The 27,020-nt window shown below is 43.3% G+C and overlaps 1 protein-coding gene across 1 annotated transcript in view; it reads right to left on the reverse strand.

Annotated features, from left to right (window-relative positions):
• Window positions 1–27,020, reverse strand: part of URB1 (URB1 ribosome biogenesis homolog) — a 137,233-nt gene that overhangs the window by 106,673 nt on the left and 3,540 nt on the right. The window contains exons 3-9 of the mRNA XM_073617120.1: window positions 22,532–22,683; window positions 19,469–19,601; window positions 17,005–17,101; window positions 8,827–8,912; window positions 7,284–7,406; window positions 4,095–4,225; window positions 2,996–3,191 (exon numbers count right to left, since the gene is read on the reverse strand). Of these exons, the coding sequence (XP_073473221.1) occupies window positions 2,996–3,191; window positions 4,095–4,225; window positions 7,284–7,406; window positions 8,827–8,912; window positions 17,005–17,101; window positions 19,469–19,601; window positions 22,532–22,683 (918 nt within the window). The remainder of the gene's footprint in view (window positions 1–2,995; window positions 3,192–4,094; window positions 4,226–7,283; window positions 7,407–8,826; window positions 8,913–17,004; window positions 17,102–19,468; window positions 19,602–22,531; window positions 22,684–27,020) is intronic.

Raw genomic sequence — 27,020 nt, forward strand, 5'->3', positions numbered from 1 at the left:
GTTTTGGGTCGTTGTCTTGTTGAAATATCCAGCCCCGGCGTAACTTCAACTTTGTGGCTGATTCCGCAACATCCGCGGATATTGAGTGGAATCCATGCAACCCTCAACGGTAACCAGATTCCCAGTACCGGGACTGGCCACACAGCCCCACAGCATGATGGAACCTCCACCAAATTTTACTGTGGGTAGCAAGTGTTTTTATTGGAATGCTGTGTTCTTTTGCCGCCATGCATAACGGACCTTGTTATGACCAAATAACAATCTTTGTTTCCTCAGTCCACAGCACCTTATTCCAAAATGAAGCTGGCTTGTCCAAATGTGCTTTTGCATAACTCAAGTGACTCCGTTTGTGGCGTGTGTGCAGAAAAGGATTCTTTCACATCACTCTCCCATACAGCTTCTCCCTGTGCAAAGTGCGCTGAATTGTTGAAGGATGCACAGTGACTCCATCTGCAGCAAGTTCATGTTGTAGGTCTTTGGAGGTGGTCCGTGGGCTGTTTTTGACCGTTCACACCATCCTTCGCCTCTCCAATATTTTATGTGGCCTGCCACTTCTGGCCTTAACAAGAACTGTACCTGTGGTCTTCCATTTCCTCACTACCGTATGTTCCAGTGTATAAGGCGGCCGGGCGTATAAGATGACCCCCTAATCTTACAGTTTACCAGTTTTTGCCTGTACTTACCGTATAACACCCCCATCCGAGGCTTCCGACACTTCATATTTCTTCACTTCTTGCTGGAGCTGGCGACATATCCTTCTCCCTGCTTGCTGGAGCCAATCATGGAAAGTGATGTATTCTATTAATGAATACAAAGCCTGCTTGGATTGTCAGAGGCTGTAACATCATCTCTGACTCTCAAAGCCAATGCGAGCAGGCTACTCTATGTAGCCTGCCCGGATTGGCAGAGGTTATTACTCCAATCCGAGCAGGCTCTGTATTCATTTGAATACATTGCTCACCGGGATTGGCTCAGTGGTATACACTGTATGTAGCCGAAGCTACATACAGTATTACCGAACACCCAGCAGGCATCCGAGGGGCTGACCCGGCGTATAAGACGACCCCTGCTTTTTGGACAGTTTTTTTTAAGTGTAAAAGGTCGTCTTATACGCCAGAAAATACGGTATGTTCCTCACAGCGGACACTGACTGCTTATATCTCTGCGATAACATTTTGTAGCCTTCTCCTAAACCATAATGTAGAACAATCTTTGGTTTCAGGTCATTTGAGAGTTGTTTTGAGGCTTCCATGTTGCCACTCTTCATAGGAGAGTCAAAGAGAACAACAACTTGCAATTGGCCACCTTAAATACCTTTTCTCATGACTGGATGCACCTGTCTATGAAGTTCAAGGCTTAATGAGCTCACCAAACCAATTGTGTGTTCCAATTAATCAGTGCTAAGTAGTTACAGGTATTCAAATTAACAAAATGACAATGGTGCCCAAATTTATGCACCTGTCTAATTTCGTTTTGATGCATATTGCGCATTTTCTGTTAATCCAATAAACCTCATTTCACTACTGAAATATTACTGTGTCCTTCAGTTATTTGATAGATCAAAATGAAATTGCTGATCCAAACACCCAAATATTTATAAATGAATCATGGAAATTGTCAGGGGCTCCTAAACTTTTGCATACAACTGTATTTAACACAATTATATTACAGAAATACACACAGTTTACATGATATAATACTGTAATGCCCTGTACACACGGTCGGACATTGATCGGACATTCCGACAACATAATCAATGGATTTTTTCCGACGGATGTTGGCTCAAACTTGTCTTGCATACACAAGGTCACATAAAGTTGTCGGAAAATACGATCGTTCTGAACGCGGTGACGTATAACACGTATGTCGGCACTATAAACGGGGCAGTAGCCAATAGCTTTCGTCTCTTAATTTATTCTGAGCATGCGTGGCACTTTGTGCATTGGATTTGTGTACACACTATCGGAATTTCCGACAACGGATTTTGTTGTCGGAAAATTTTATAGCAAGCTCCCAAACTTTGTGTGTCGTAAATTCCGATGGAAAATGTGTGATGGAGCCTACACACGGTCGGAATTTCCGATAACAAGGTCCTATCACACATTTTCCGTCTGAGAATCCGACCACGTGTACAGGGCATAAGAGTGTGGATTCTAGCATTTTACAAGCACTTTTATTCGGTTCCACTGGGGATTCCTGACAGGCAGGGGGGAGAGGGGGACAGAAGACAGCACGTCATCAGAAGACCTGCCCCAAAAAAAGAAGCCCTACTGTATCTTTTGTTGGCAAATTTAATATAATTTTGGCTTATTTTCGAGGGAAACACGGTAGATGAACATGATGTTTTTTTTTTGTTTTGTTTTTTTAAATGGATGCAGTTTATTTTGCATCAAACAACAAAACCAATGTAACATAATTCCAAAAAATAAAATGGTAAAAAATGAGTACAGATCAGCATAATATAACCCTAGCAGATGCCAGAGTCTATGACAACAACTTGTGTAATGCAATATCAAATATAACATAGGAACATTCATTGAGGAAAATTAAGTAGCTTAGCACATTACTCTATATTCGGAATACAGGTCACTCAATTCAGGAGCGACATCTTATTTAAGAACTGAGCTAGTAGGAGACGGAGGAGTAGGTACAAGGTCTGAGGGGGGAGGGGTGAGGAAGGAGGAGGGAGGGGGGAGGAAGGAGGAAGAGGTATTGTATTCTGACGGTGGGGAGACTTACAAGCCATCAGAATGCACTAATTGGCGCTGCCCGCTATAGCCTGTGGAGCTAATCAAGCAGAGAAAAATAGAAAGTCTACCGATCAACTTCTGTACAACCAGCCAGCCCATACATGGATCACAATTTGGCCGTTCCCTGCTAAACCAGACGAATTTTGATCCATATATGGCCGGCTTTAGTAGCCCTCTACTGATTTTGCAGAGTGTGAAGGAATGCATTTTTAACAATAAGCAAAAAATAATTTACAAAGACTGACCTTTTTCAGAAATTTGATGTTGTCTAGCCAGGCAGTTTTGAGTCGGGGAACGAAGGAGTACTGTGTTTCCTTAAAATACCGGCTTAGTAAATCTGGACAAACCTTTAGTATATTTACCACCAACTCCCCAACCAGCTCATCCTCAGTCGCTGACTTCAGTCCAACCAGGAACTGCAGGAGGACCAAGTTCCCAGCCCTAGGTATAGCAAACAATGTTTAATGCGGCTTAATGCACACCAACATCCGTATTCATTTTAAGTAAAACGAGGCACAGTCCTGTTTTTCATTGTATCTTTACAATGCTCTGGCACCCCGGTAGGAAGATCTTAGTTAATCTTAATAGCTCTTACAGCCACCACGCTACAATCTCCTTTAGATTTGCCAACAAGTATGCAGTGCAAGAGCCTGCCAGATTGAATACAATCTGATTGGATAAATTAGGTAGGTTCTCATATTACATAGTTTTGGTAAATCTGAAGTTGATTGTACGTTCAGTTAGTAATGCATATGGTGCGCTTTAGTCCTTTTTCTTTATATACTTCTATGAAGATTCCACATAGACCTAGCTGTTCCTTCATCTGCCCTCATGTGGAGTCTGTATAGTCAAGTACGGGCATTCATTGTCACAGCCATAGTGAGGGAAGGGAGGTTCCTGAGAATAGTAAAGACTTTATTGATGATGAAAACATGTAATTGATCACTTGATCTTTCGAAAGGAAACAAAGCTTCCCTGCACTCCGCATTGGCTCCTTGGATTCTAGTTTCCATGCTCAGCTCTGCATGTCCCCTAACACTATGATAAAAGACAATATGGTAAACCTTCAGTCAACTTATAGTCAACCATTAAGGTGCAAAATTACATGAACAAGAGAGAACCATGATCACCTCTGTTAGCCTAGGTGGCTTCTCTATAACCAGCCAGTACCTCTCTACCATCCCTTAGTCCCTTCTCTACAACTCAACAGCTTGGGCAGTGCTCCTTCTGTAACCAGAAAACTGAATTGGGTAATCTGGGCAGTCTGTCCCCGTAACTTGGACAGTCTGTATTCTGTCATTGTAGATCTCTGTGAAAAACCGTGTTTAAATATATTTCTCTCACCTGGCAGCTGTGCCCAGGCTGGGGTCATAGAAATTAATTCCATGCTTTAAAGAGCAGCACAGATCATTCAGGAAGTTGTGTACCAGCTCCCTCATCATCAATTTCCCCGCTTCCTTTGGATCATTTGTGTCCTAAAGAAAAAGACAGACATTCATCTAGTGAACACACAAAATAAAAAAAATAAAAAGAACGCTGATATGTAACAGCCAAACACACTAGCAAAAAATACAGAGTAAGTGTGTGTGTTGACCTAGAAACAGTCAGAGAATATATCTTGAAAAATAGGGTATTGCCTCAAACTAGGTAATTAAAGGAATAAGGGCGGGCACCATCATCCTTAGTATTAGGATAGTGGAAAAAGGAATGTGTCAGGGGCTACTCCAAAAAATTGCCCCACGACAACGAGAATGTTGTGGACTATCTCGATACCCAAGGATTCAGACAAGGTAAATATAAAAAATATAAATTTATTGAGAAATACGAGGTAGATAAAAAAACATTAAGTACACAAGTACATATAACATTTATTGCATACAGTTACAGGTGGTTCAAAAGAGAACAAATAAACCCAACAGGTATATGAGGAATACAGATTTAGGTTGTGATGGGAAGGGAGGAGAGGGAGGAGTGGGGGACCCATTCTAGAATATCCTATATTTTTTTTATTCCAGTTATTGCACCTTCCAGTGTCTCCCATGTTTGCCTCGGGGGGAAACCTGTTTTGGGTGCCCCTAATTGTGCCATCTGGTGCCCCCTTTGAGCCTCCACTGGTAAGCTATGCCTGATCATAACACTCCAAAACTACCTTATTTACTGTATTTTGCTTATTCTTTATTGCCTTAAATACCTGTGATTATGTAATTATGAGATTGTATTTTTCTGTAGATGTATATGGTCGATTCCTCCTGAAGAAGCGACTCAGTCGCAAAACATGTCGAGGATTACGTCAGGACCTACATCTGTATTCCCCATATACCTGTGGGGTTTAATTGTTCTCCTTTGAACCACTTCTAACTGTATGTAATAACTATTATATGTACTTAATGTTTTTTATCTACGTCCTATTTCTCAATAAATTCATATTTTTTTATATTTACCTTGTCTGAATCCCAGGGTACCGAGATAGTCTTCAACATTCTCGCTGTCATGGGGCAATTTTTTGGATTAGCCCCTGACATCCCTTTTCCAGACAATATATTTTAAAAGATAAGTTTACCCAAAAGTAGAGAGAAGGACTGGAAAAAAAAAATATGAAAAAAATTGGGGAAAAAAAAAACACAAAAAAACAAACCTTTTCCCATTTTTTTTCCTAAGCCTTTTTTTGTTTTTTTTTCTGGAATTTTTTTTTTTAAAAAGTGTGGAATATGTTCTTACACAATAAGGCAAGTTTAGTTTATTTGCTAAATAAGCTGCTGTACTTTTCAGCATAATACATTTATATACGCTACATTTTACCTTCCCAGTGTAACAAAATGGCTTTCAATTTGTAAAACTACTCCATACTGATTATATTTTCATTTTTTCTAAAAAAAATTCCAGGAAAAACAAGAAAAAAAGTTTTTTCTCATGGATTCAAAATATCCGGAAATTTTACATTTCTACCCAGAACTGACATTTCAGTTAGAGGGAAATGACAATGGGCATACTACCCCACTAAGTGATTTACAATGCTTCTGAACTCCAGCAGAGATCTCCCTTTGGAGGTAATTATTCTGCTCTTGACGTCTTATTCCTCTTGCTGCAGTGATATTGCTCTCCTTCTCTATTTGCTATACTGTAAGAGGCAATGCAAGTCTTTACAGCCAGTCCTGCAAGTACTAGTGACAGCTGGTAGGCAGAGTTGGAAACACAAGAGCACACAAGCTTGATCACTGGAGACTCTAAAGATTTGCCGAGTCTACCTTGTGGAATATACTAAATATCAAGTCTGTTTTACCTTTGATCGGTAAAGGGCAATAAAAAAAAAAAAAAAAAACAATAAATGCATGATTCACTGAGAAAATGGAACTCATCATTTCACCAAAAAGTATGCCCACTGTAGGGTCATCTTCTAGCAGAGACTGATGTAACAGGATCTCACCATAAAAATGAATAATATCAAATGTCCTCTGAACAATGGTCCACTATATGGTCTTGGGCGGCCAAGAGCTCTATGTGCACGCTCTATAAGGAGAACATGTACAAGGTGCTCTTTTACTGGTATCTAACACCATCTAGCCTACACGCTATATATCCATTGGCCTCAGATCGCTGTTGGAGATGTCTCCAGGACCGGGGCACGTTATATCATATCTACTGGAGCTGCCCAGTCCTTCAACCTTACTGACGATCGGTAAGGGAGCTTCTCCATCGGCTGTTTGAGGTGGATATCCCTCTCACCCAAATTTTTCTTATTACGCCTCCCCCCCCAAATTACCCAGTTTGGTTAAAAAATTGGCCACACATATAGCAACAGCGGCTAGTTGTCTAGTGGCCCTTCAATGGAAACAACGTAATCCCCCAACACTTTCTGACCTTTATATATCAAGGATCAAGGATGTGGAGGTCATGGAGTCCATGTCGGCTAGATTGAGAGACCGAATAGAACTACACTCGGCGACATGGGATCCTTGGCATGGACAGGTGGAGCCACCCTGAATCTATGAGACCCCTCCTCCACTCTGTATACCATGTGCACTCGGGGCCCAGGAGGAACGAGCCCATTGGGGCCTTCTCTCCACATCTTTCTCCTCCTTCTTTTACTTTCCCACTTTCCCTCCCTCTTTTTTTTTTTTTTTCCTCCTGAAAAGCAGGCTACACATTTTATCCATAACTGCACATGTTTATGGAATGTCTGGAAAAGGAGGGGAAGGAAGGAAAAAAAGGAAAATCTATTACTATTGCTTTTCTGATATTGCGTTCCTGGGCTGTGCAGTTTTATGATCTAACTAACTATGCCTTTGGACATTGTTTATGAATTGTTGTATTGAGACAATTTATGCCCCTACCGGAGATGTTTGTTTCTACTACCCTCCTCTTTTTCTTCATTCAATTGTGTTTTATATTTTTGTATTGAAAACGCTAAAATTCAATAAAAATTGTCAATTATAAAAAAAAATGAATAATATCAGACAGCCACCACAGTTCTGCACCCATTCCCTAAAATAGCACAGCATATTGCACACAATGATCTGCCTGAAGACTCTGTACCTGCACATCCTTTCTGACATCTGCAATGCCATTCCAGCGGTATAGGGAAGCTATGCGATTCAGAATAGCAGAAGTAAAAAAACGCACTTTCTGGGTCTTAGTTATGGCTTTATTGTGAATAACCTGCAAGGAGAATTACAAAAATACATTGAATGGAAATGAAAGAAGCAAGTTAGAATAAAAAGAAAAGAGGGTGACATTACAAGTATATGTAATTACACTTTTTCTCACTTTGGATAGGGTTAGAAGTGTTAAAACCCCTTTCAGGTTTTTATGGCCATCTGTGTTCCACTGGGGGATTCATCCTCTATATTTTCCCTGGTGACCAATGTCAATGGTGGAAAACCCAAACTTTCAAACGAAACAGAAGTTGCGGGTAATATTCCAATGGAGACACCTACTCCAATGGCAACTGTCTCAGAATAAGATAGATTTCCTATTTCTTCCTGTTGGGTTTCTCAGACAGGAAATTTAGAAAAATCTCCCCGACAGGACAGAGAATACAAAAAAAAAAAAAAACTGACAAGGCCCCAATCATTCCATATTCTATCTGTAATGAAAGGCTGAAGTTTACCTTTAAAGTGATTGTAAAGTCAGAAGGTTTATCTTAATGCATTTTGGCCTTTTGTGTGCAGCAGCCCCCCTAATATTTACCTGAGCTCCATCTAGTTCCAGCGATGTTGTAGGATTGTCTCGGCTGCCCGGGACTTCCCTCCTCATTGGCTGAGACAGCAGTGTGGCGCCATTGGCTCCCGCTGCTGTCAAAGTCAGTCAGCCAATGAGAAGAGAAAGGGGGCAGGGTGGGCCCCGGCTATGTGTCTGCATGGACAAAGGGAGCTGTGGCTCGGGGACCCCCATAGCAAGCTGCTTGCTGTGGGGGGCCCTCAACAGGAGGGAGGATCACAGAAGAGGGACCAAAGAAGAGGAGGATCTGTGCTGCTTTGTGCAAATCCACTGCACACAGCAGGTAAGTATGACATGTTTGTTATTTTTAACTACAAAAAAAAAAAAAAAACACGAGACCTTACAATCATTTTAAGAAAAAAATTAATACATCCACATATTTTTGCAGGGAAAAAAAATGCATTTATTTATTTTTTTCCTGTAGGAGCCTGCAAAGCATTGCAACCATGCTCAGTAGGTTGTGGGTGCAATGTTGCAATGTCAGGCTCTTGCACACTAACTCTCCAGCTTTCTGTCCAGGCTTTTAGTTAGAAACATGGAGGAAGTGTTCATGGACTATGAGTGTGATAATCAGCAGATAGAAATTGTAGTTTACTAATTTACAGATCACTTTTTGTAATGACATGGCTGTAGAGGCAGGGCCCCACACAGACGCACCACTTTTAAATGTGACAGAGGAACCACCACCTGCTGGGGATGGGGCTCTGGGGGGTGGCGTGAGGGTGCTTAGGACCATGTTACGCCCTAAATACAGGTGTAACATGTTTTCAATGGTGAACATTGGCTTTAAAAGTTTGGGCTGGATTATTGCACAGAGAGTTTTTGCTTTGAAAGCAGTGTATTAGAACAGAGATCTCACCTTGGTTTGCAGCAAGGACAGCAGGAGATTTATTGTGGATATTCTATCTTCCTTTATCCCAGTGAAGAAAATCTCACTAAAGAAACCTAAAAAAAAAAAAATAATGGCAGAATGTGTAAACCATAACTAACAAAGTGGCACAAATCTACTAGGATGCAGTCTTATGGCCTTAAATGTAGCTTCAAAAGAGAACCAGTCACCAAAAAAGCATCTGTTATAAAGCTCTGCTTTAAGGTTCCATTCACACTTGTACAACTCTAAAGTTGCACCGACTTCAGAGTGCAACTTTGACGCAACTTTGGATAGGTGCAACTTGGATATGGCTTTGACCAGTGATTATGGATAACTCTTGCACAACTGTACGACTTTCTTTCAACTTTTGAGGGTTGAAGTCTATGGCCCTCAAGTGGCATGAAAGTCAGACTGAAGTAGTGCATGAACTACTCTAAAGTCACGCATATATAAATCGTTATCATTGCAAAACATGGAGAAGGACTTGTCATGCAACTTTGCTGTCCAAAGTAGCATGTTATGTCGCACAAGTGTGAATGGAGCCTAATTCTTACACTGGTGCAGTCTTTTCATTCAAGAATTTAGACTACAGCAGACATATCAGACACTCAAAACAAATAATGCTGCGCTGGTGTTAATAAATGTATCCAATCAGTTAGTTTCTCAATTCTCCTGTGCCAATATGAGTGCCAACATAATAACATGTGAATAAACAATAAAATAATACAATAATATAATACATTCATGTATATTTCTTCTTATAATAATATAAATCCTGTGCTTAAGTGCAATTAGATAGTTAATGAATAATGTCAGAAAAAAGTTACAAATCCTCAAAAATCCATGCTTTGTATCAATTCACCTCAGTGCCCCCCCCACCCCCCCCCCAAAGAAATGCACTCACCTCACACTTAAAGCGGGGGTTCACCCACACCGCCAAAAAAAAAAAAAAATATTAAAAGCCAGCAGCTACAAATACTGCAGCTGCTGACTTTTAATACATGGCCACTTACCTGTCCCAGGGTCCAGCGATGTCGGCAGGGGACGCCGAGAGGCCGCTCGGTTCTCGGCAGCTGCCGCCGCCATCCTGGGTGAGGGAATCAGGAAGTGAAGCGTTGCGGCTTCACTTCCCGGTTCCCTACTGCGCATGCGCGAGTCGCGCTGCGCGTCCCTAGTGGTCCCTGCTCTCTCCTGGGAGCTGTGTGTTCCCAGCAGACAGCGCAGTCGGGGACAGGAAGAGGCATAGACTCCCGTGGGAGTCTATGCCGGAAGTGGGTGCAAATACCTGTCTTAGACAGGTATCTGCACCCCCCTCCCCCCGAAAGGTGCCAAATGTGACACCGGAGGGGGGAGGGTTCCGAAAAGCGGAAGTTCCATTTTTGTGTGGAACTCCGCTTTAAGTTTGGTCAAATAAAGCTTTTTAGTCACCCCGGACTAACAGATCATGCTTTCCTCCTCGTTGCTCCATTGATGTACCTCCATTATGACTCAAAAATGGGAAAAAGACAGAGCTCCAAATAGTGCTTATATCCTTTTAAACAATATTCAGTTTATTAAAAAATGTGCATAGAACTCACATTTAAAAAGGTGCTCCAGTGCACCAACTGTATACAGCGTATATAATAAAACCACGATGCTGCAGCTACTTTGTGCCTCTCTCCGTGAACAATGCAAAAAACAAGGGGAGGGGCAGATTTGTTTGGCAAGACGTTTTTTGCTTTTTTCACAAAGAGGCAAGAAGTAGCTACAGCAACGTGGTTTTATTATATACGCTGTATACAGTTGGTGCACTGGAGCACCTTTTAAAGCGGAGTTCCAATCAAAAATGGAACTTCAGCTGATCCGGTTCCTCCCCTCTCCAGTGTCACATTTGGCACCTTTCAGATGGGAGGGGGAGCAGATACCCAATACAGGTATTTGCTCCCACTTTCGGCTTTAGATCGCTGCAGATTTTGCGGCGATCTATGCCATGTCCGGCCCCTCCCCCCCCCCCCCCCCCGCTGTCTTCTGGGAGACACACAGGTCCCAAAAGACAGCAGGGACCAGTGAGGACACGCAGTGTGACTCGCGCATGCGCAGTAGGGAACCAGGCTGTGAAGCCGCAAGGCTTCACTTCCCGATTCCCTTGCTAAAGATGCCGGTGCCTCCACCTGGGAGTCGAGGGACAGATCGACTTCAGGTGAGGACATCGCGGATGCCCTGGACAGGTAAGTGTCCTAATATTAAAAGTCAGCAAATGCAGTATTTGTAGCTGCTAACTTTTAATTTTCTTTTTTTGGCAGAACTCCACTTTAAATGCGAGTTCTTTGCACACTTTTTAACAAATTGAATATTGTTTAAAACTATATAAGCACTATTTGGAGATCTCTCTCCCATTTTCGAGTCTAATGGAGGTAAATCAATGTGAGGTCATACTCTGTGAGGTGAGGGCATTTCTTATGGGGGAGAACTGAGGTGAATATAGGATACAAAGCACAGATTTTTGAGAATTTGTGAAGACTCAAGGTAAAACTTTTTTCTGACATTATTCATTATCTTATTGCACTTAAGCACGGGATTTATATTATTATAATAAGAAATATTAGCATTAGTATTGTTTTGTTTTATTTGCACATTTATATTGGGAGTGTGTTACTTGCCACTTGCATATTTTACTCAGATTGTACTCCAGTTGCTCCCAAGACTATTAGACATATCAGACAAGTGTCAGGTTGTAGGGCCACCATATATTTTGTATGAGCTAAGTACTGATAACACTCATTTGCTATTAAAGACACTGCTAGGGTGGCATGGAACTATTAAGACTTTCTAAAGCGATTAGTGTTTTAGAAGAAGATAAACCAAAACAGAGCCTCAGTTATCCGTAGGGATGAGCCGAACACCCCCCTGTTCGGTTCGCACCAGAACATGCGAGCAGGAAAAAAGTTTGTTCGAGCACGCGAACACCGTTAAAGTCTATGGGACACGAACATGAATAATCAAAAGTGCTAATTTTAAAGGCTTATATGCAAGTTATTGTCATAAAAAGTGTTTGGGGACCTGGGTCCTGCCCCAGGGGACATGGATCAATGCAAAGAAAAGTTTTAAAAACGGCCGTTTTTTCAGGAGCAGTGATTTTAATAATGCTTAAAGTCAAACAATAAAAGTGTAATATCCCTTTAAATTTCATAGCTGGGGGGTGTCTATAGTATGCCTGTAAAGGGGCGCATGTTTCCCGTGTTTAGAACAGTCTGACAGCAAAATGACATTTCAAAGGAAAAAAAGTCATTTAAAACTACTCGCGGCTATTGCATTGCTGGTCCGACAATACACAAAGAAGTTCTTTGATAAAAACGGCATGGGAATTCCCCACAGGGGAACCCCGAAACAAAATAAAAAAAAAAAAAAAAAATGACGTGGGGGTCCCCCTAAATTCCATACCAGGCCCTTCAGGTGTGGTATGGATTTTAAGGGGAACCCCGCGCCAAAATAAAAAAAAAAACGGCGTGGGGTCCCCCCAAAAATCCATACCAGACCCTTATCCGAGCACGCAACCTGGCAGGCCGCAGAAAAAGAGGGGGGGACAAGAGAGCGCCCCCCCCCCCTCCTGAACCGCACCAGGCCACATGCCCTTAACATTGGGAGGGTGCTTTGGGGTAGCCCCCCAAAGCACCTTGTCCCCATGTTGATGAGGCATACTATAGACACCCCCCAGCTACGAAATTTAAAGGGATATTACACTTTTATTACACTTTTATTGTTTGACTTTAAGCATTATTAAAATCACTGCTCCTGAAAAAACGGCCGTTTTTAAAACTTTTTTTGCATTGATCCATGTCCTCTGGGGCAGGACCCAGGTCCCCAAACACTTATAAGCCTTTAAAATTAGCACTTTTGATTTCTCCCATAGACTTTTAAAGGGTGTTCCGCGGCATTCAAATTTGGAGGCCTTACAGCCTGAGCTGACATTTCATTAGCTGCTAGCATTTTCCTTTACTGCACATTTGTGTGCGGTCTAATTGCACGTCTTTGCATGTTTGCTCTTCAAGGGTGTCTAATTCCCAACAACACGTGTGTTGTAGGTCTGTGCTTACGTCATTTTTTTTGTGCAATAGGTAGGGGTAGCCCACTGCTCCCAATGTGCGATCATTCCAGAATCTGTGTGCTCAAGTGAAAGCAAAGGATGAAATAAAAAAGAAAAAGAAAAAAAAGAAAAGGAGGGAATAATGAAGATATAGTCGTTTTTAACATGGCTTTGGAGAGTGTGTTGTGGAGAAGGGGTGCAACAGTGAGGAGGAAAGAGAGAGAGAGGTAGTGCATGAGCTATTATGAGTGTAAAGTTAATTTTAGGTATGTTGAACCCCACAGGCCTGCAAGGAACAGGTGGTTAAGCTAGCCATACTGTAGACGATTCCTTTTTTTTTTTTTCATTCAACCAGCGAGTTAAACTAAAAAAAAAAAAAAAAAAACAAACCCGATTCCCCCCATCCACGCAGTTGAGGTGCATGGGGGAATGTTTCCCACGAGTTATTGTATTCTGACAGCAGGGAGACTTTCCCACTGTCACATTATACAGATCAGCGTTGATCGAGAGGCTAAAGCCAGGCAGGTTGGTCAGTAGACTGACATCTGTTCAACCACAGTGGCCATGCATGGATTGAAATTCGCCCGTTCCTGCTGAACCAGACACATTTTGATCCATGTAAGGCCAGGGTTAAAGAATGTTCCAACCCTACAATGTAACTGGAAACACTGAGTGCTCTTGTCTTTTATATGATACAAGATAGATATATTAGATTTGTAAAATATTTAGGGAGCTGTAAGTGTCCCCTTTGACCACTTGATATTGCATATAAATATTGAAATATTAGATACAACTGCGTATATTGTACAATCTATGGGATACATATATGTGATAACATACAAAATACAAACAATAGGGAAAGGAATAAAGAAATATTAATACTGCAGTATAATTGCATACCAAAAACATGGTCAAACCTTATATTTATCTAAATTGATGGCAATTATTTTTGTGCATTTGTATTTATGTATAATCTACATTACATACAAAACAGCAGTTAAAGCAACTAAAAACTGACCCAATACCATTATCTTTTTTGGGACATTCAGAGATCAAGGTCAGAGTCTCAGGAATGGACAAGTGGCATCCTCCCAGCTGACTATACTCTGAAAAAGTGGTTCATTTTTTTTTTTTAACATGACTATATCTCAGCAGCTGGGACAGGCTTTTTATGTAACCAGACAACCAGCTGAACTTGGGGAAAAAATTCAGGTCGTAGAAGGGTACATTTATTGGGTGCAGGAACACATGGGATGCCTTTGCTGCCATTGTGCTCTTGCTGGGCATCACATGCATCCCTTTGGCTTTAAGGAGAGGCGGGCTCCCTCCAGGAAAAGCTGCCCTTAACCTATCCATTCTTATATGTGCTCCTATTATTGCAATATGTGTGAACTAAAACAATATAAATATATATATATCTATATATCGATATATAGATATATATATAGATAGAGAGAGAGAGAGAGAGAGAGAGAGAGAGAGAGAGAGAGAGAGAGAGAGAGAGAGAGAGAATTTTATCGCTAAAAATAGCGACTGTAAAGCGCCTCCCATGCCGCCCCAGTGTGAATGCCCCAAGTGCTTTCACACTGGGGCGGTGCGCTTGTGGGACATTACATAAAGTCCTGCAAGCAGCATCTTTGGGGCAGTGTAGAAGCGCCATATACAGCACTCCTACACCTCCCCTGACCATTGGAATGCATGGGCAGCGCTTCCGAAGCATATGAAAAGCGTTTCGAAATCGGAGCAGCACGGGTGGTTTTAACCCTTTTTATGATGGCAAAGGCTAACATGTACCAATGAATGGTGAAATATAAATGTTATGGTTTAGGCACTTTGTAAATCATCAATGCTCTCTGTAGTAATGTCATGTGTTCTATATATTGTAACAGAATGTTATTTATATTATCTTCTCATGGCCAACAGTGCCATCCACTGGCTTTTATAAATAATACAATAAATTATTCACAATCACTTGTCCGGATGCTTACAGTATTTCTTCTAACATTTATTTGAGGAGACAACAAACCTCTAAGGGCTTGTTCGCACTTGACTAAATTTCTAACGCTCAATAAACGCTCCTATAGCGTCTGAATAGCATTAGTATGGGTGTCAGACAGGAATCAATGAGCGTTATGTATGGGCATTAGACAGGCGTTCTACAAGCATTAAGGAGGAGTTAAAAATGCTCCCCAAACGCCCTATGGGCAGTTTTGAAACGTTTGATGATCGTTAAAACTGCTCCACAAATGCCTATTTCATTACAGTAAATGAACAAATCTTAACGCCCTGCAACTGCCTGCCAGAGCATTTGCAAGGCGTTAAAAGGCTGTGCTGTCTATTGTATCTTATGCATAGGCATTTGAGGGTTTTTTTTATTGCCTCTCAAACGCCTGCTCCTAATGCCAGTGTGAACTCAGCCTAATGCCCCGTACACACGGTCGGATTTTCCGACGGAAAATGTGTGATAGGACCTTGTTGTCGGAAATTCCGCCCGTGTGTGGGCTCCATCACACATTTTCCATCGGATTTTCCGACACACAAAGTTTGAGAGCAGGATATAAAATTTTCCGACAACAAAATCCGTTGTCGGAAATTCCGATCGTGTGTACACAAATCCGACTGACAAAGTGTCACGCATGCTCAGAATAAATAGATGAAAGCTATTGGCCACTGCCCCGTTTATAGTCCCGACATACGTGTTATACGTCACCGCGTTCAGAACGATCGGATTTTCCGACAACTTTGTGTGACCGTGTGTATGCAAGACAAGTTTGAGCCAACATCCGTCGGAAAAAATCCTAGGATTTTGTTGTCGGAATGTCCGAACAAAGTCTGACCGTGTGTACGGGGCATAAGAGATCATCTATGTCCCTCGTTACCCCTTTGAGTCATTGGTGGTCAAAACTGATTTCCCTTTACTGAACAGACCAGTCTGGCTAGGCTGACCTGAATGAGCTGCTGCTCTATCAGCATTACACTAGATCACAAGAACAGGTGGCTTGCTGCTGAGATAGCCAGATCGTTTTTTCTACCTGCAGCCTGCGTCTTGATTTATTTCCGCCAATGGGTCTAGAAGAGGAGTCAGATCAACTGGAAAAAGCCCATTCAAAAATGAGAAAAACACACAGTGTGTCCGTGATGGCAGGGCTGTAAGACCACAGTATTTCTGGTACGTTGGAAGGTTTTGATATAATTTGATTAAAAGTGTACAGATAAATGAATATGACTTAAGCAGGGTATACACTCACCGAAATTCGGTCAGTTCAGCAGAGAATCCGGCCGAATTTCAGTCCATGTGTACTGCTGTGTACTGTCTATGCAGCAGTGGGAGTCCCCGCTGTCAGAATAAAAAGGCACAGTGGGAGAGATTGCTGCATCAACGTAGCTTGCAGTGATCTGTGGGGTTTTTAGTTCAATCTGCTGGTTGAAAAAAACTCAACGTGTATACCTAGCTTTAGAGAAGAAAAAAGGGGTAGTACAGAGTATTAACAAAAGGGCGGACTTTTTAGGCTAAGAAACAATTAACGCCAGTTAGGCTTTATATAGCCATCAGCACTGCTGAAATCTAACTAAGGACCTATATGATTGGACGCCTTCTGGCCTTCTTTTTTGCCTCTTGCATACCAGGAATGTTAATTTTTTATCTGCCCCTGTTTATGTATCCAGCGGTATTGGATTTATTCGTAGCTTCTAAATATATCGCTCATCTTATCGTGGCTATAAGCGACTTTATACCCTAAACCAAGATAGAGAAACATATTCTCTTATCTGCATCGTCTTTGAACCTTGGCTGTGTCCTGAAGAAGCCTAGCGGCGAAACGCGTAGACATAGACATACGGGGCTCACTGCACTGCACTTAAGCATAGATGCATATTTTTCATACTTTTATCCAATTTGATTTTTCTATGTAATTGTTAACTTTAATAAATTTGATTGTTTATAATATGTTTCTCTTCCATTGTTTCTTAGCCTAAAAAGTCCGCCCTTTTGGTAATACTCTATACTACCCCTTTTTTCTTCTCCAATATTTACGGACGTGGCTGTTCTGTGTGCACTTTTTTTAGTTGTTTATACCTAGCTTTAATCACTACACTTAGATTACCTTTGAGCTCCAGAACTTGAACAATGTTAGTATTATCCCCAGAAATCAGGAAGGAAAGAGCAAACTGTATATATGCCATCCTGACATCCGGTCTGCCCTACAATAGAAAGACAGAAGGTTTCAGTCATGCAAAAGGAATCAGGGACATTGCAAATAAAATTGACATAAAAGCATTTTTATCTTCCCTTCAAACTAAACTCCAGACAAAACAAAATACACAAATGAATGCAGCTCTGTGATCACTATTATACATCTCATAATATAGTTTTTGTATGCAAGAATTGTAAGTTTCTGTAGGTAACCTGGTATCAGCCTTCCATTCAACCATACTAAATATTAAACTATTTGTATTTTATTTTACTTTCACTATTAATAATTTGGTACGTACATAACGGAAATTTAACTTTTTTTAAATCTATAAATAAGCACACAACTACATTATTGCATTTATAGGCTCTCTGCAGCTTTAAAGGTGACCACAGACCCTAGATGAAGCTGGGAAAGTCAGGTACAATCTATCATCTAGCCCAGCAACCTAGTAGGTAACCTTAGAGAGATGGAGATCCACTTCATCAACACTGATGAAGTCAAAGATCCCCGGGCTCAGTGTCCTGTTTTAGCCGGTTCACACCAGAGCGCAGTGCCAGAAAGGCATGTTCCATGTGGGTTTCTTGCACAGTGTTCAAAAGGCACTGCTTTTGTGATCTACTGTGGGCGATGATACATTGTTAAGCCCAAACGCAGTGTGTTTGTGGACACAAAAATAAAATAAGTATTACAAGTGAGCGCAGGGCTCAGGGGCGCGTTACACGCTCAGAGCGCAGGGCTCAGGGGCGCGTTACAAGCTCAGAGCGCAGGGCTCAGGGGCGCGTTACACGCTCAGAGCGCAGGGCTCAGGGGCGCGTTACACGCTCAGAGCGCAGGGCTCAGGGGCGCGTTACACGCTCAGAGCGCAGGGCTCAGGGGCGCGTTACACGCTCAGAGCGCAGGGCTCAGGGGCGCGTTACACGCTCAGAGCGCAGGGCTCAGGGGCGCGTTACACGCTCAGAGCGCAGGGCTCAGGGGCGCGTTACACGCTCAGAGCGCAGGGCTCAGGGGCGCGTTACACGCTCAGAGCGCAGGGCTCAGGGGCGCGTTACACGCTCAGAGCGCAGGGCTCAGGGGCGCGTTACACGCTCAGAGCGCAGGGCTCAGGGGCGCGTTACACGCTCAGAGCGCAGGGCTCAGGGGCGCGTTACACGCTCAGAGCGCAGGGCTCAGGGGCCCGTTACACGCTCAGAGCGCAGGGCTCAGGGGCCCGTTACACGCTCAGAGCGCAGGGCTCAGGGGCCCGTTACACGCTCAGAGCGCAGGGCTCAGGGGCCCGTTACACGCTCAGAGCGCAGGGCTCAGGGGCCCGTTACACGCTCAGAGCGCAGGGCTCAGGGGCCCGTTACACGCTCAGAGCGCAGGGCTCAGGGGCCCGTTACACGCTCAGAGCGCAGGGCTCAGGGGCCCGTTACACGCTCAGAGCGCAGGGCTCAGGGGCCCGTTACACGCTCAGAGCGCAGGGCTCAGGGGCCCGTTACACGCTCAGAGCGCAGGGCTCAGGGGCCCGTTACACGCTCAGAGCGCAGGGCTCAGGGGCCCGTTACACGCTCAGAGCGCAGGGCTCAGGGGCCCGTTACACGCTCAGAGCGCAGGGCTCAGGGGCCCGTTACACGCTCAGAGCGCAGGGCTCAGGGGCCCGTTACACGCTCAGAGCGCAGGGCTCAGGGGCCCGTTACACGCTCAGAGCGCAGGGCTCAGGGGCCCGTTACACGCTCAGAGCGCAGGGCTCAGGGGCCCGTTACACGCTCAGAGCGCAGGGCTCAGGGGCCCGTTACACGCTCAGAGCGCAGGGCTCAGGGGCCCGTTACATGCTCAGAGCACAGGGCCGCATTACACGCTCAGAGCGCAGGATTCAGCGGTGCGTTACATGCTCAGAGCGCAGGGTTAAAGTGGTTGCAAGGCAGGAGGTTTTTTTTATCTAAATGTATTCTATGCATTCAGATAAAAAATCTTCTGTGTGCGGCAGCCCCCCCTTCCCAGCCCCATTTAGATCCAGCAATGTTGTAGAAGTGTCTAGGCTGCCCGGGACTCCCCTCCTCGTTGACTAAGACAGCAGTGCAGTGCCATTGGTTCCTGCTGCTGCTAAAGTCAGTCAGCCAAAGAGAAGAGAAAGGGGGCTGGCTCTCGCTCCCCACTGTTCACTAATGACAGCAGCGGAGGAGGCGGCGGGGAGAGGGAAGGACCGAAGGCGAGGCGGAGGAGGCTGGTTGTGAAGAGAGAACCAGTCCAGTACCTACAAATAGAAGGCAGGGGTCGGCGGTGCAGACCTGTTTGCGGTCTACCTGTCACCTGTCCGCGATCAACGGGTTTCTGACCCCCGATCTAGCGAGTTTTATGGATCAGTATGCGTGCTTGGATTGCTATGGATACATACTTGTTTGTCTCTTTTCTTCAGTAATCCTGGTAGGTACTTGTTGTTGAAATCAAAATGGCTGAAAACATCCCTGGCACAGTCTGGTCCTTGTGTCACCATTGCGGACAACAGGTTGAGGCAAATTCGGGACATCCTGTGCAGATTAAAGAAAGAATCAAAAGGTTTTTAGAAGAAACTGAGATGATACAAACAACTTTGGCCTATTGCTTAGGAAATGTTGTGTTAATTATTAACAGTAGCAGTGCAGAGTATTGTAATGTAATGTACAGCACAGCGCACTGAGTGGAGATGGGTGGAGCTCATAGTGAACAAGAAAATATACAGAGTGGAGCAGTGTGAAGTATGCAACATACAGTATAATGCAGAGAGCAGAGCAATCCAAACAATGCAACATCCATCAAAGTTTAGGATGGAGCTGTACAGCGTATATAATTTACAGCACAGCTTTCTGGTATATGTAACTACAAAATAGTACAGAAGAGAAGAGAAATTGAGCATTTACTATATACATAAAAAAGAATGCTGTGGTCCGAAGTATGTAACATTCAGCAGAGTATGAAAGGGTACAGTATATAATGCAAAATCTGCTCTCCTCTTTGGTGCCATAAAAACACAACCAGTATGTGTAGTCTGGGTAAGTGGCTCTCACCTCAACATATCAAAGATTCTGCAGTAAAATCTTAAAACATTCAAAAATAAGGTAACATGCATTTGCATTGTCTGTGGTAAAATGGTATCTACTCCCACCAGTCAACTTACACCAAGAGAACCATGGTAAAATGCTAGAAAAATGTATCATTCTTCAATACTTTGAGTCTCTAAACCCAGAATAAGTACAGTATCTCACAAAATTGAGTACACCCCTCACATTTTTGTAAATATTTTATTATATCTTTTCATGTGACAACTCTGAAGAAATGACACTTTGCTACAATGTAAAGTAGTGAGTGTACAGCTTGTATAACAGTGTAAATTTGCTGTCCCCTCAAAATAACTCAACACACAGCCATTAATGTCTAAACCGCTGGCAACAAAAGTGAGTACACCCCTAAGTGAAAATGTCCAAATTGGGCCCAAAGTGTCAATATTTTGTGTGGCCACCATTATTTTCCAGCACTGCCTTAACCCTCTTGGGAATGGAGTTCACCAGAGCTTCACAGGTTGCCAATGGAGTCCTCTTCCACTCCTCCATGACGTCATCACGGAGCTGGTGGATGTTAGAGACCTTGCGCTCCTCCACCTTCTGTTTGAGGATGCCCCACAGATGATCAATGGGGTTTAGGTCTGGAGACATGCTTGGCCAGTCCATCACCTTTACCCTCAGCTTCTTTAGCAAGGCAGTGGTCATCTTGGAGGTGTGTTTGTGGTCGTTATCATGTTGGAATACTGCCCTGCGGCCCAGTCTCCAAAGGGAGGGGATCATGCTCTGCTTCAGTATGTCACAGTACATGTTGGCAATCATGGTTCCCTCAATGAACTGTAGCTCCCCAGTGCCGGCAGCACTCATGCAGGCTTTGTTTGCATATATTTGCAAACATATACGTAAGCCACAGTGCCCACGTCAAGGGACCTCTGTATATACTGCGGTCCTCACTCTAAATTTCCAGAGCCTTCATAGTAGGAGCACATACAAGAATGGATAGATTAAGGGCCTCCCCTAATACTTATCTGAGCCCCATCTCAATCCAGCGATGTTCATGAGAGCAGAGGCTTCCTCGTTGGCTAAGATAGCAGCAGAAGACATTAGCTCCAGCTACTATCAATCACAGCCAGTAAGCCAATGAGAAGAAAGCGGGGGCAGGGCCAAGTTGTGCTCCGTGTGTGAATGGGCACACAGAGCAGTGGCTCAGAAGCCACCCCCCCTTTTCAAAAATTTAAGTCAGCAGCTACACATACTGTAGCTGCTGACTTTTAATATTAGGACACTTACCTGTCCTGGAATCCAGCAATGTCGGCACCCCAGCCGATAATTCCATTGGCTGTCAAGTGCTGCCGTCGCCATTGTTGGTAAGGGAACCCGGCAGTGCGGTTTCCCTACTGTGCTGCGCTCTCTTACTGGCCCGGCAGCATGGGGAAGGAGCAGGGGGCGAAACCTCTGGAGATACCTCGCCACGGCGAGGTCCGATGGAAGTGGGGACAGGGCACCTGTCAAAAACAGGTACCCGCTCCCCCTCCGGAAAGGTGCCAAATGTGGCACCAGAGGGGGGGAGGAATCAGATAAGCAGAAGTTCCACTTTTGGGTGGAACTCCACTTTAAGGGTCACCATACGTGTTACAAAACTATGTACTATGAGGACCTACCTAAAATATAGCATCAATTTGTATCCAGGCTGGCTCTTGCATTACATGTTGGTTGATCTAAAGGAGATTATGCAGTCAAATTGTAATGTGTGTGGTGAGCTTATGAATGTAGAGGTGAGAGTTCAAGTTTACAGCCATTCATATGGGAAGAGATTTAGAAGAAACCTATCACGCTGACTTCCTTTATGCCTTTATAATTATTATGTGATTACTTCTAATCTGTAACATCTAAAATTAACAATAATAAATGATGATTACAGTAAAATATTACCAAAAAAACTTCTAATAAATCTGGGACAAGCAGTTGTGATGGGCACCCCTGATGGGGGCTGAGCTAATAATCAGTGCGCTGATTATCAGTGCAGAGCCGCCGATTGACTCTCCCTGTCAGCACAAACCGAGGAAAGCCGTTTACCGGCACTTCCTGGTTACACGCTGTGATCAGCTGTGATTGGTCACAGCTGATCACGTGGTAAAGAGCCTGCGTCAAAAGGCTCTTTACCTAGGTTGGAGTTGCAGTGTGTGTAAGAGTGACACCACCGATCGCCGCGCTGTGTGCCCCCGGCTTATCCTGCTGGATGACCAATCAGAATAACGCACCCTTTAACCACCCCCCGCCTGGCCTATAGCAGAATGACGGCCGGGCGGGAAGTGGTTAAAGGGTGCCTCCACTGAAAAAAGGTTGAGAAACACTGCAATAGAGAATGACCTTCCCAGGAAAGAGAACACGGAGAATACGGCAGACCCTAGGAGAGCCCTTACCTGTGGGTTTCTGAGTACACAGAGGAATAGATCAGCTTCATGTGTGTATTCAGTATGTATTTGACTATGTTAACACCAGCAACACTCAGATGTGACAAGTCACTGGCCGTTCTCAGCAAAATGGCTTCCAGGGCTTGGAAGAGTAACATTGTCTGAAATCAAAGAAACACAAAAAATTAATGGATAGTCCATATATAAGAAACCATAATAGGAGAGGTGTTTGGCAGCAGAAATCAGTCATGTTATCAACACTAAAGGGAATCTACAGTCACTTTAATTTTTTTTTTTTGTGAATGCGTCCAATGCAACATAAGAAACGTTATTAAAGTTGTTCATGCAATTTCTTGCCTCTCCTTCCCCTAGTAACTAGCTTTCCATTGGCTAAAACAAAATCAATCAAGTCTGGAAATGGCAGAAAAAATGCGTATAAAAGAAAAAGGTTTGGAAATAATAAAAGGCATTGTATACTTTCAAAAGTTTATCATTTTGACTAAGTATTAGTGTAGTTATATTCCCGATGTGTTCTTTTGCCTTTCCTCGTAATGATGAGCTCACATGTTGTGGCTGCAGTTTGTAGTGTTATGACTGAGCAATCCCCCCCCCCCCCAATGTCCATGTATTAATTCACCCAGCTTGTCTCCATTTACTAAATGATTGGCAACTGTTTGTTCCCGGGTCACACAGCATCCAATCCATTCCTTGCCACCCCCCTGTGTTTCATCACAAATATGGGAGAGCTAATGTGATGAAACACACGAATGAGCTCTCAGTTTCTGCTCTGCCTGTTTGTGCCTGTGTCAGATCTCATTGCTGTGTAGCATCCCACCTGCAGAACCCTAGATTGAGAGACCCAGTTGTTGTGGAAATTGTATTAACCACTTAAGGACCGAGCCTCTGTTTGAGATTTGTTGTTTACAAGTTAAAAACAGGATTTTTAAATAGAGAATTACTTAGAACCCCCAAACATTAAATATTTTTGTTCTAACACCCTAGAGAATAAAATGGCGATCATTGCAATACTTTCTGTCACACACCGTATTTGCACAGTGGTCCTACAAGTGCACTTTTTTTGGAAAAAATACACTTTTTTGATTTAAAAAATAAGATAACAGTAAAGTTAGCCCATTTTTTGAATTTTTGAAATTTTTTTTGAATATTGTGAAAGATAATGTTATGCCGAGTAACTTGATACCCGACATGTCAGGCTTCAAAATTGTGCCCATAGGCGACGTTTAAAAAAATTCTACAGGTTGCATGTTTTGAGTTACAGAGGAGGTGGTCTAGGACTAGAATTATTGCTCTCGCTCTACCGATCGCGGCGATACCTCACATGTTTGAACACCGTTTTCATATGCGGGCGCTACTCACGTATGCGTTCGTTTCTGCACGCGAGCTCGGCGGGACAGGGCGCATTTTTTAAAAAATGGGTTTTTTTCTTATTTATTTTACATTTTATTTTTACACTGATCTTTAAAAAAAAAAAATGGTGTCACTTTTATTCCTATTACAAGAAATGTAAACATCCCTTATAATAGAAAAAAAAGCATGACAGGACCTCTTAAATATGAGGTCTGGGGTCAAAAAGATCTCAGATCTCATATTTACACTAAAATGCAATAAACATAAAAAATTTTGTCATTAAAATTTTTTTTTTTTAAATGGCCCTTTAAAAGCTATGGGCGGAAGTGACGTTTTGGCGTCGCTTCAGCCCTGCAATGGTATGGAGAGGGGTGGGGGCCATCTTCCCCTCACTCGTCTCCATACTCAGCATGTGAAAGGATCCGATTGCCTCTGCTGATGGCTCCTGTAAGCCGTGGAGGGCCTCTCCTGCCACCAAAAAAAGTGATCTTGCGGCGAATCCACCGCAGAGACCACTTTTATCTGAAAGCAGACCGCCGGACGAAAAAGAGGATACAGGGGTTATGGCAACTAGCTGCTGCCATAACAATGATATTCCTCTTCAAAATTAGGACATATATTGACGTGCGGCGCTCCGTAAGTGGTTAAGATGTATTTAATATGAGAAATTTTGTTTATACTGGAAATATATGATATATTGATAACATAGGTAAATGCTATTGTTGGTGTTCCCCTCATGAGACACAAAAAATGTAACCACGTTCCTGAATAAGTAACTATTTAATAAGAAAATAAAAAAGGCATGATAAATCTTTGTAATAGTGTTAAGGTGCGTATATATATATATATATATATATATATATATATATATATATATATATATATATATATATATATATATAGATGGTAACCTTGGTCACTGGTCAGTTGGGAGGGGGGGTGGGGGGAATGGGATGGGAATAGATTGAACTATGTTAGTTCTTGTTGTTGGCCCTGTGAGGCCAACCCAGGTGGCATGTTGCCTGCTGGGTTACTGTTTTGTTTTATGTCTTGTATTGAGTGCAAAACTTAATAAAAAAGAATTTAAAAAAAAAAGATGTATTTAATATGTATTGTCAAAGTGTCTCCCAGTATTGGTTCTCCTGCAGCCCGTTCTAAAGAGCGGACTGGGGCAGACTGATGCTGGTTGAGACCCATTTTGGTAGTGGAAAGCTTCAGAGAAGTGTTTGCAGAGTGGGGATATGTCCGCCAGCGAAGGGCCCCTGTGCAATGCACAGAACGATCGTCTGGGGGGGATGTGTTCACTCTGCAAAGACATTATCAGTTATGGGGGATGTGCGCTCGTGTGTCTGATCAACACTTGGGGAGGCTATGGCGTGTTCCTGCAGATAATCTCCCATCCTCAGGAATGGTAGTATAATCCGGATATGGATTGTTCTCTGAACAACGCAGAATAAGGATTCCCGCCAACGGTAAAAACAAGTCTTTGTGTGTGTTGTGGTTGGGGACAGTGTCCATGATTTCAAGGCCAGCCACGCGCCTTTCTTTGTCTAGCTGAAGATGATGGCTTACAGAGACAGAGGGCGGGAAATAATACACACTGCCCCAGCCCAGACACGCCCATAAGACTCCCCTAGTCATTGTTCATTGGTTGAGATTTGTATAACTCCTCCTGTTTGAAGGAATGCCTGTGCTTGATTGGCCGATTGTGAAGCTAACAAGCTCTATTGTTATATAAATAAAGATTGCTCCCATTATCGGCAAGTCTGCATGTGGAGCTAAGGATGGTGGTCATGTCTGTTTATTTGGGAAGATACGGGAAACAGGGGTTTACTAAGGTGCATTATACCAAGAAAACGAAAGGGCGCTTGATTAGTGCAGGAGACATGGATTACGTGCAGCGTATAGTGGAATTTCCACGACACAGTGATTTTGAGATATGTAGTTTCTTTACAGGAAGTGTCAGTTCTCAGACTACTCAGATGTAAAGATTTACTCTGCTATAGGCTGTGAATACAGGCCAACAAACACCACCAAGACACTACCTGATCAATGCACATCTTATGCAGGTGAAAAAAACACAAGGTGCAGTTAGGAATGCGTACAAAGCTTCTAAACATTTAATGGGACTGCCGAGTATCAGTTCAAACAAAATGTTGGCAAGATTTTGCTAAGTTTAAAAAAAGCTTCAAGCTTCTGTCAATCACAGCCTGTGAAGGGGGGAGGGGGGGCTGAGCCTCACTGTCTGTTTCTATAGGCACCACAAGCAGTGTGCCTGAGGATCAAACCCACTGGTGTACAACAATAGGAAGGATTCTTATGGTGGCACAGAGAAGAGGAGCTAGGAGCACCGTTGGGGGGACCCGAGAAGAGGAAGATTGGGGCTACTCTGAGCAGAACCACTGCACAGAGCAGGTAAGTATAACATACCGTATATACTCGAGTATAAGTCGAATTTTTCAGCCCTTTTTTTTGGGCTGAAAGTGTCCCCTTCGACTTATACTCGAGTCACCGCCGTCTGTCTGCATGATCAGCGTGTCATGCAGGTAGACGGCGGCCGGCGTGTGATGATAGTGTTCGGAGGCTATTCCAGCTTTCAAAAGCTGCGCCTCCTGCTAGTCTGTGATAGGCTGAACAGCTGTCAGTGTACAGCCTATCACGGACATTCTCTCATCCTCGTCCGTGGTATGAGAATGAGAGAATGTCCGTGATAGGCAGTCAGCGGTCAGCCTATAACAGACGAGGAGGAGGCGCGGCTTTTGAACTCTGGAATGGCCGCCGAACAGTATCGCCACAGGGAGGATGGAGATCGCCACAGGTAGGCTGCACATGCACACAGGACATGTACAGGACACAGGAACACAGGACACACATGTACAGGACACACATGTACAGGACACATGCACAGGGTACAGGTAGGCTGCACAGGACACAGGGAGGCATGCAGCTGCAGATGGGCATTGTTGACCCTCAGCATTTCTCACCCTCGTTTTATACTCGGGTCAATAAGTTTTTCCCAGTTTTTTGTGGTAAATTAGGGGCCTCGACTTATACTCGGAATTACTTATACTCGAGTATATACGGTAGTTTTTTTTTTTATTTTTTACATAATTTAGCCTTTACAATTACT

Source organism: Aquarana catesbeiana, linkage group LG02 (assembly GCF_042186555.1).
Source record: "Aquarana catesbeiana isolate 2022-GZ linkage group LG02, ASM4218655v1, whole genome shotgun sequence".
NCBI classification, from domain to species: Eukaryota; Metazoa; Chordata; class Amphibia; order Anura; family Ranidae; genus Aquarana; species Aquarana catesbeiana.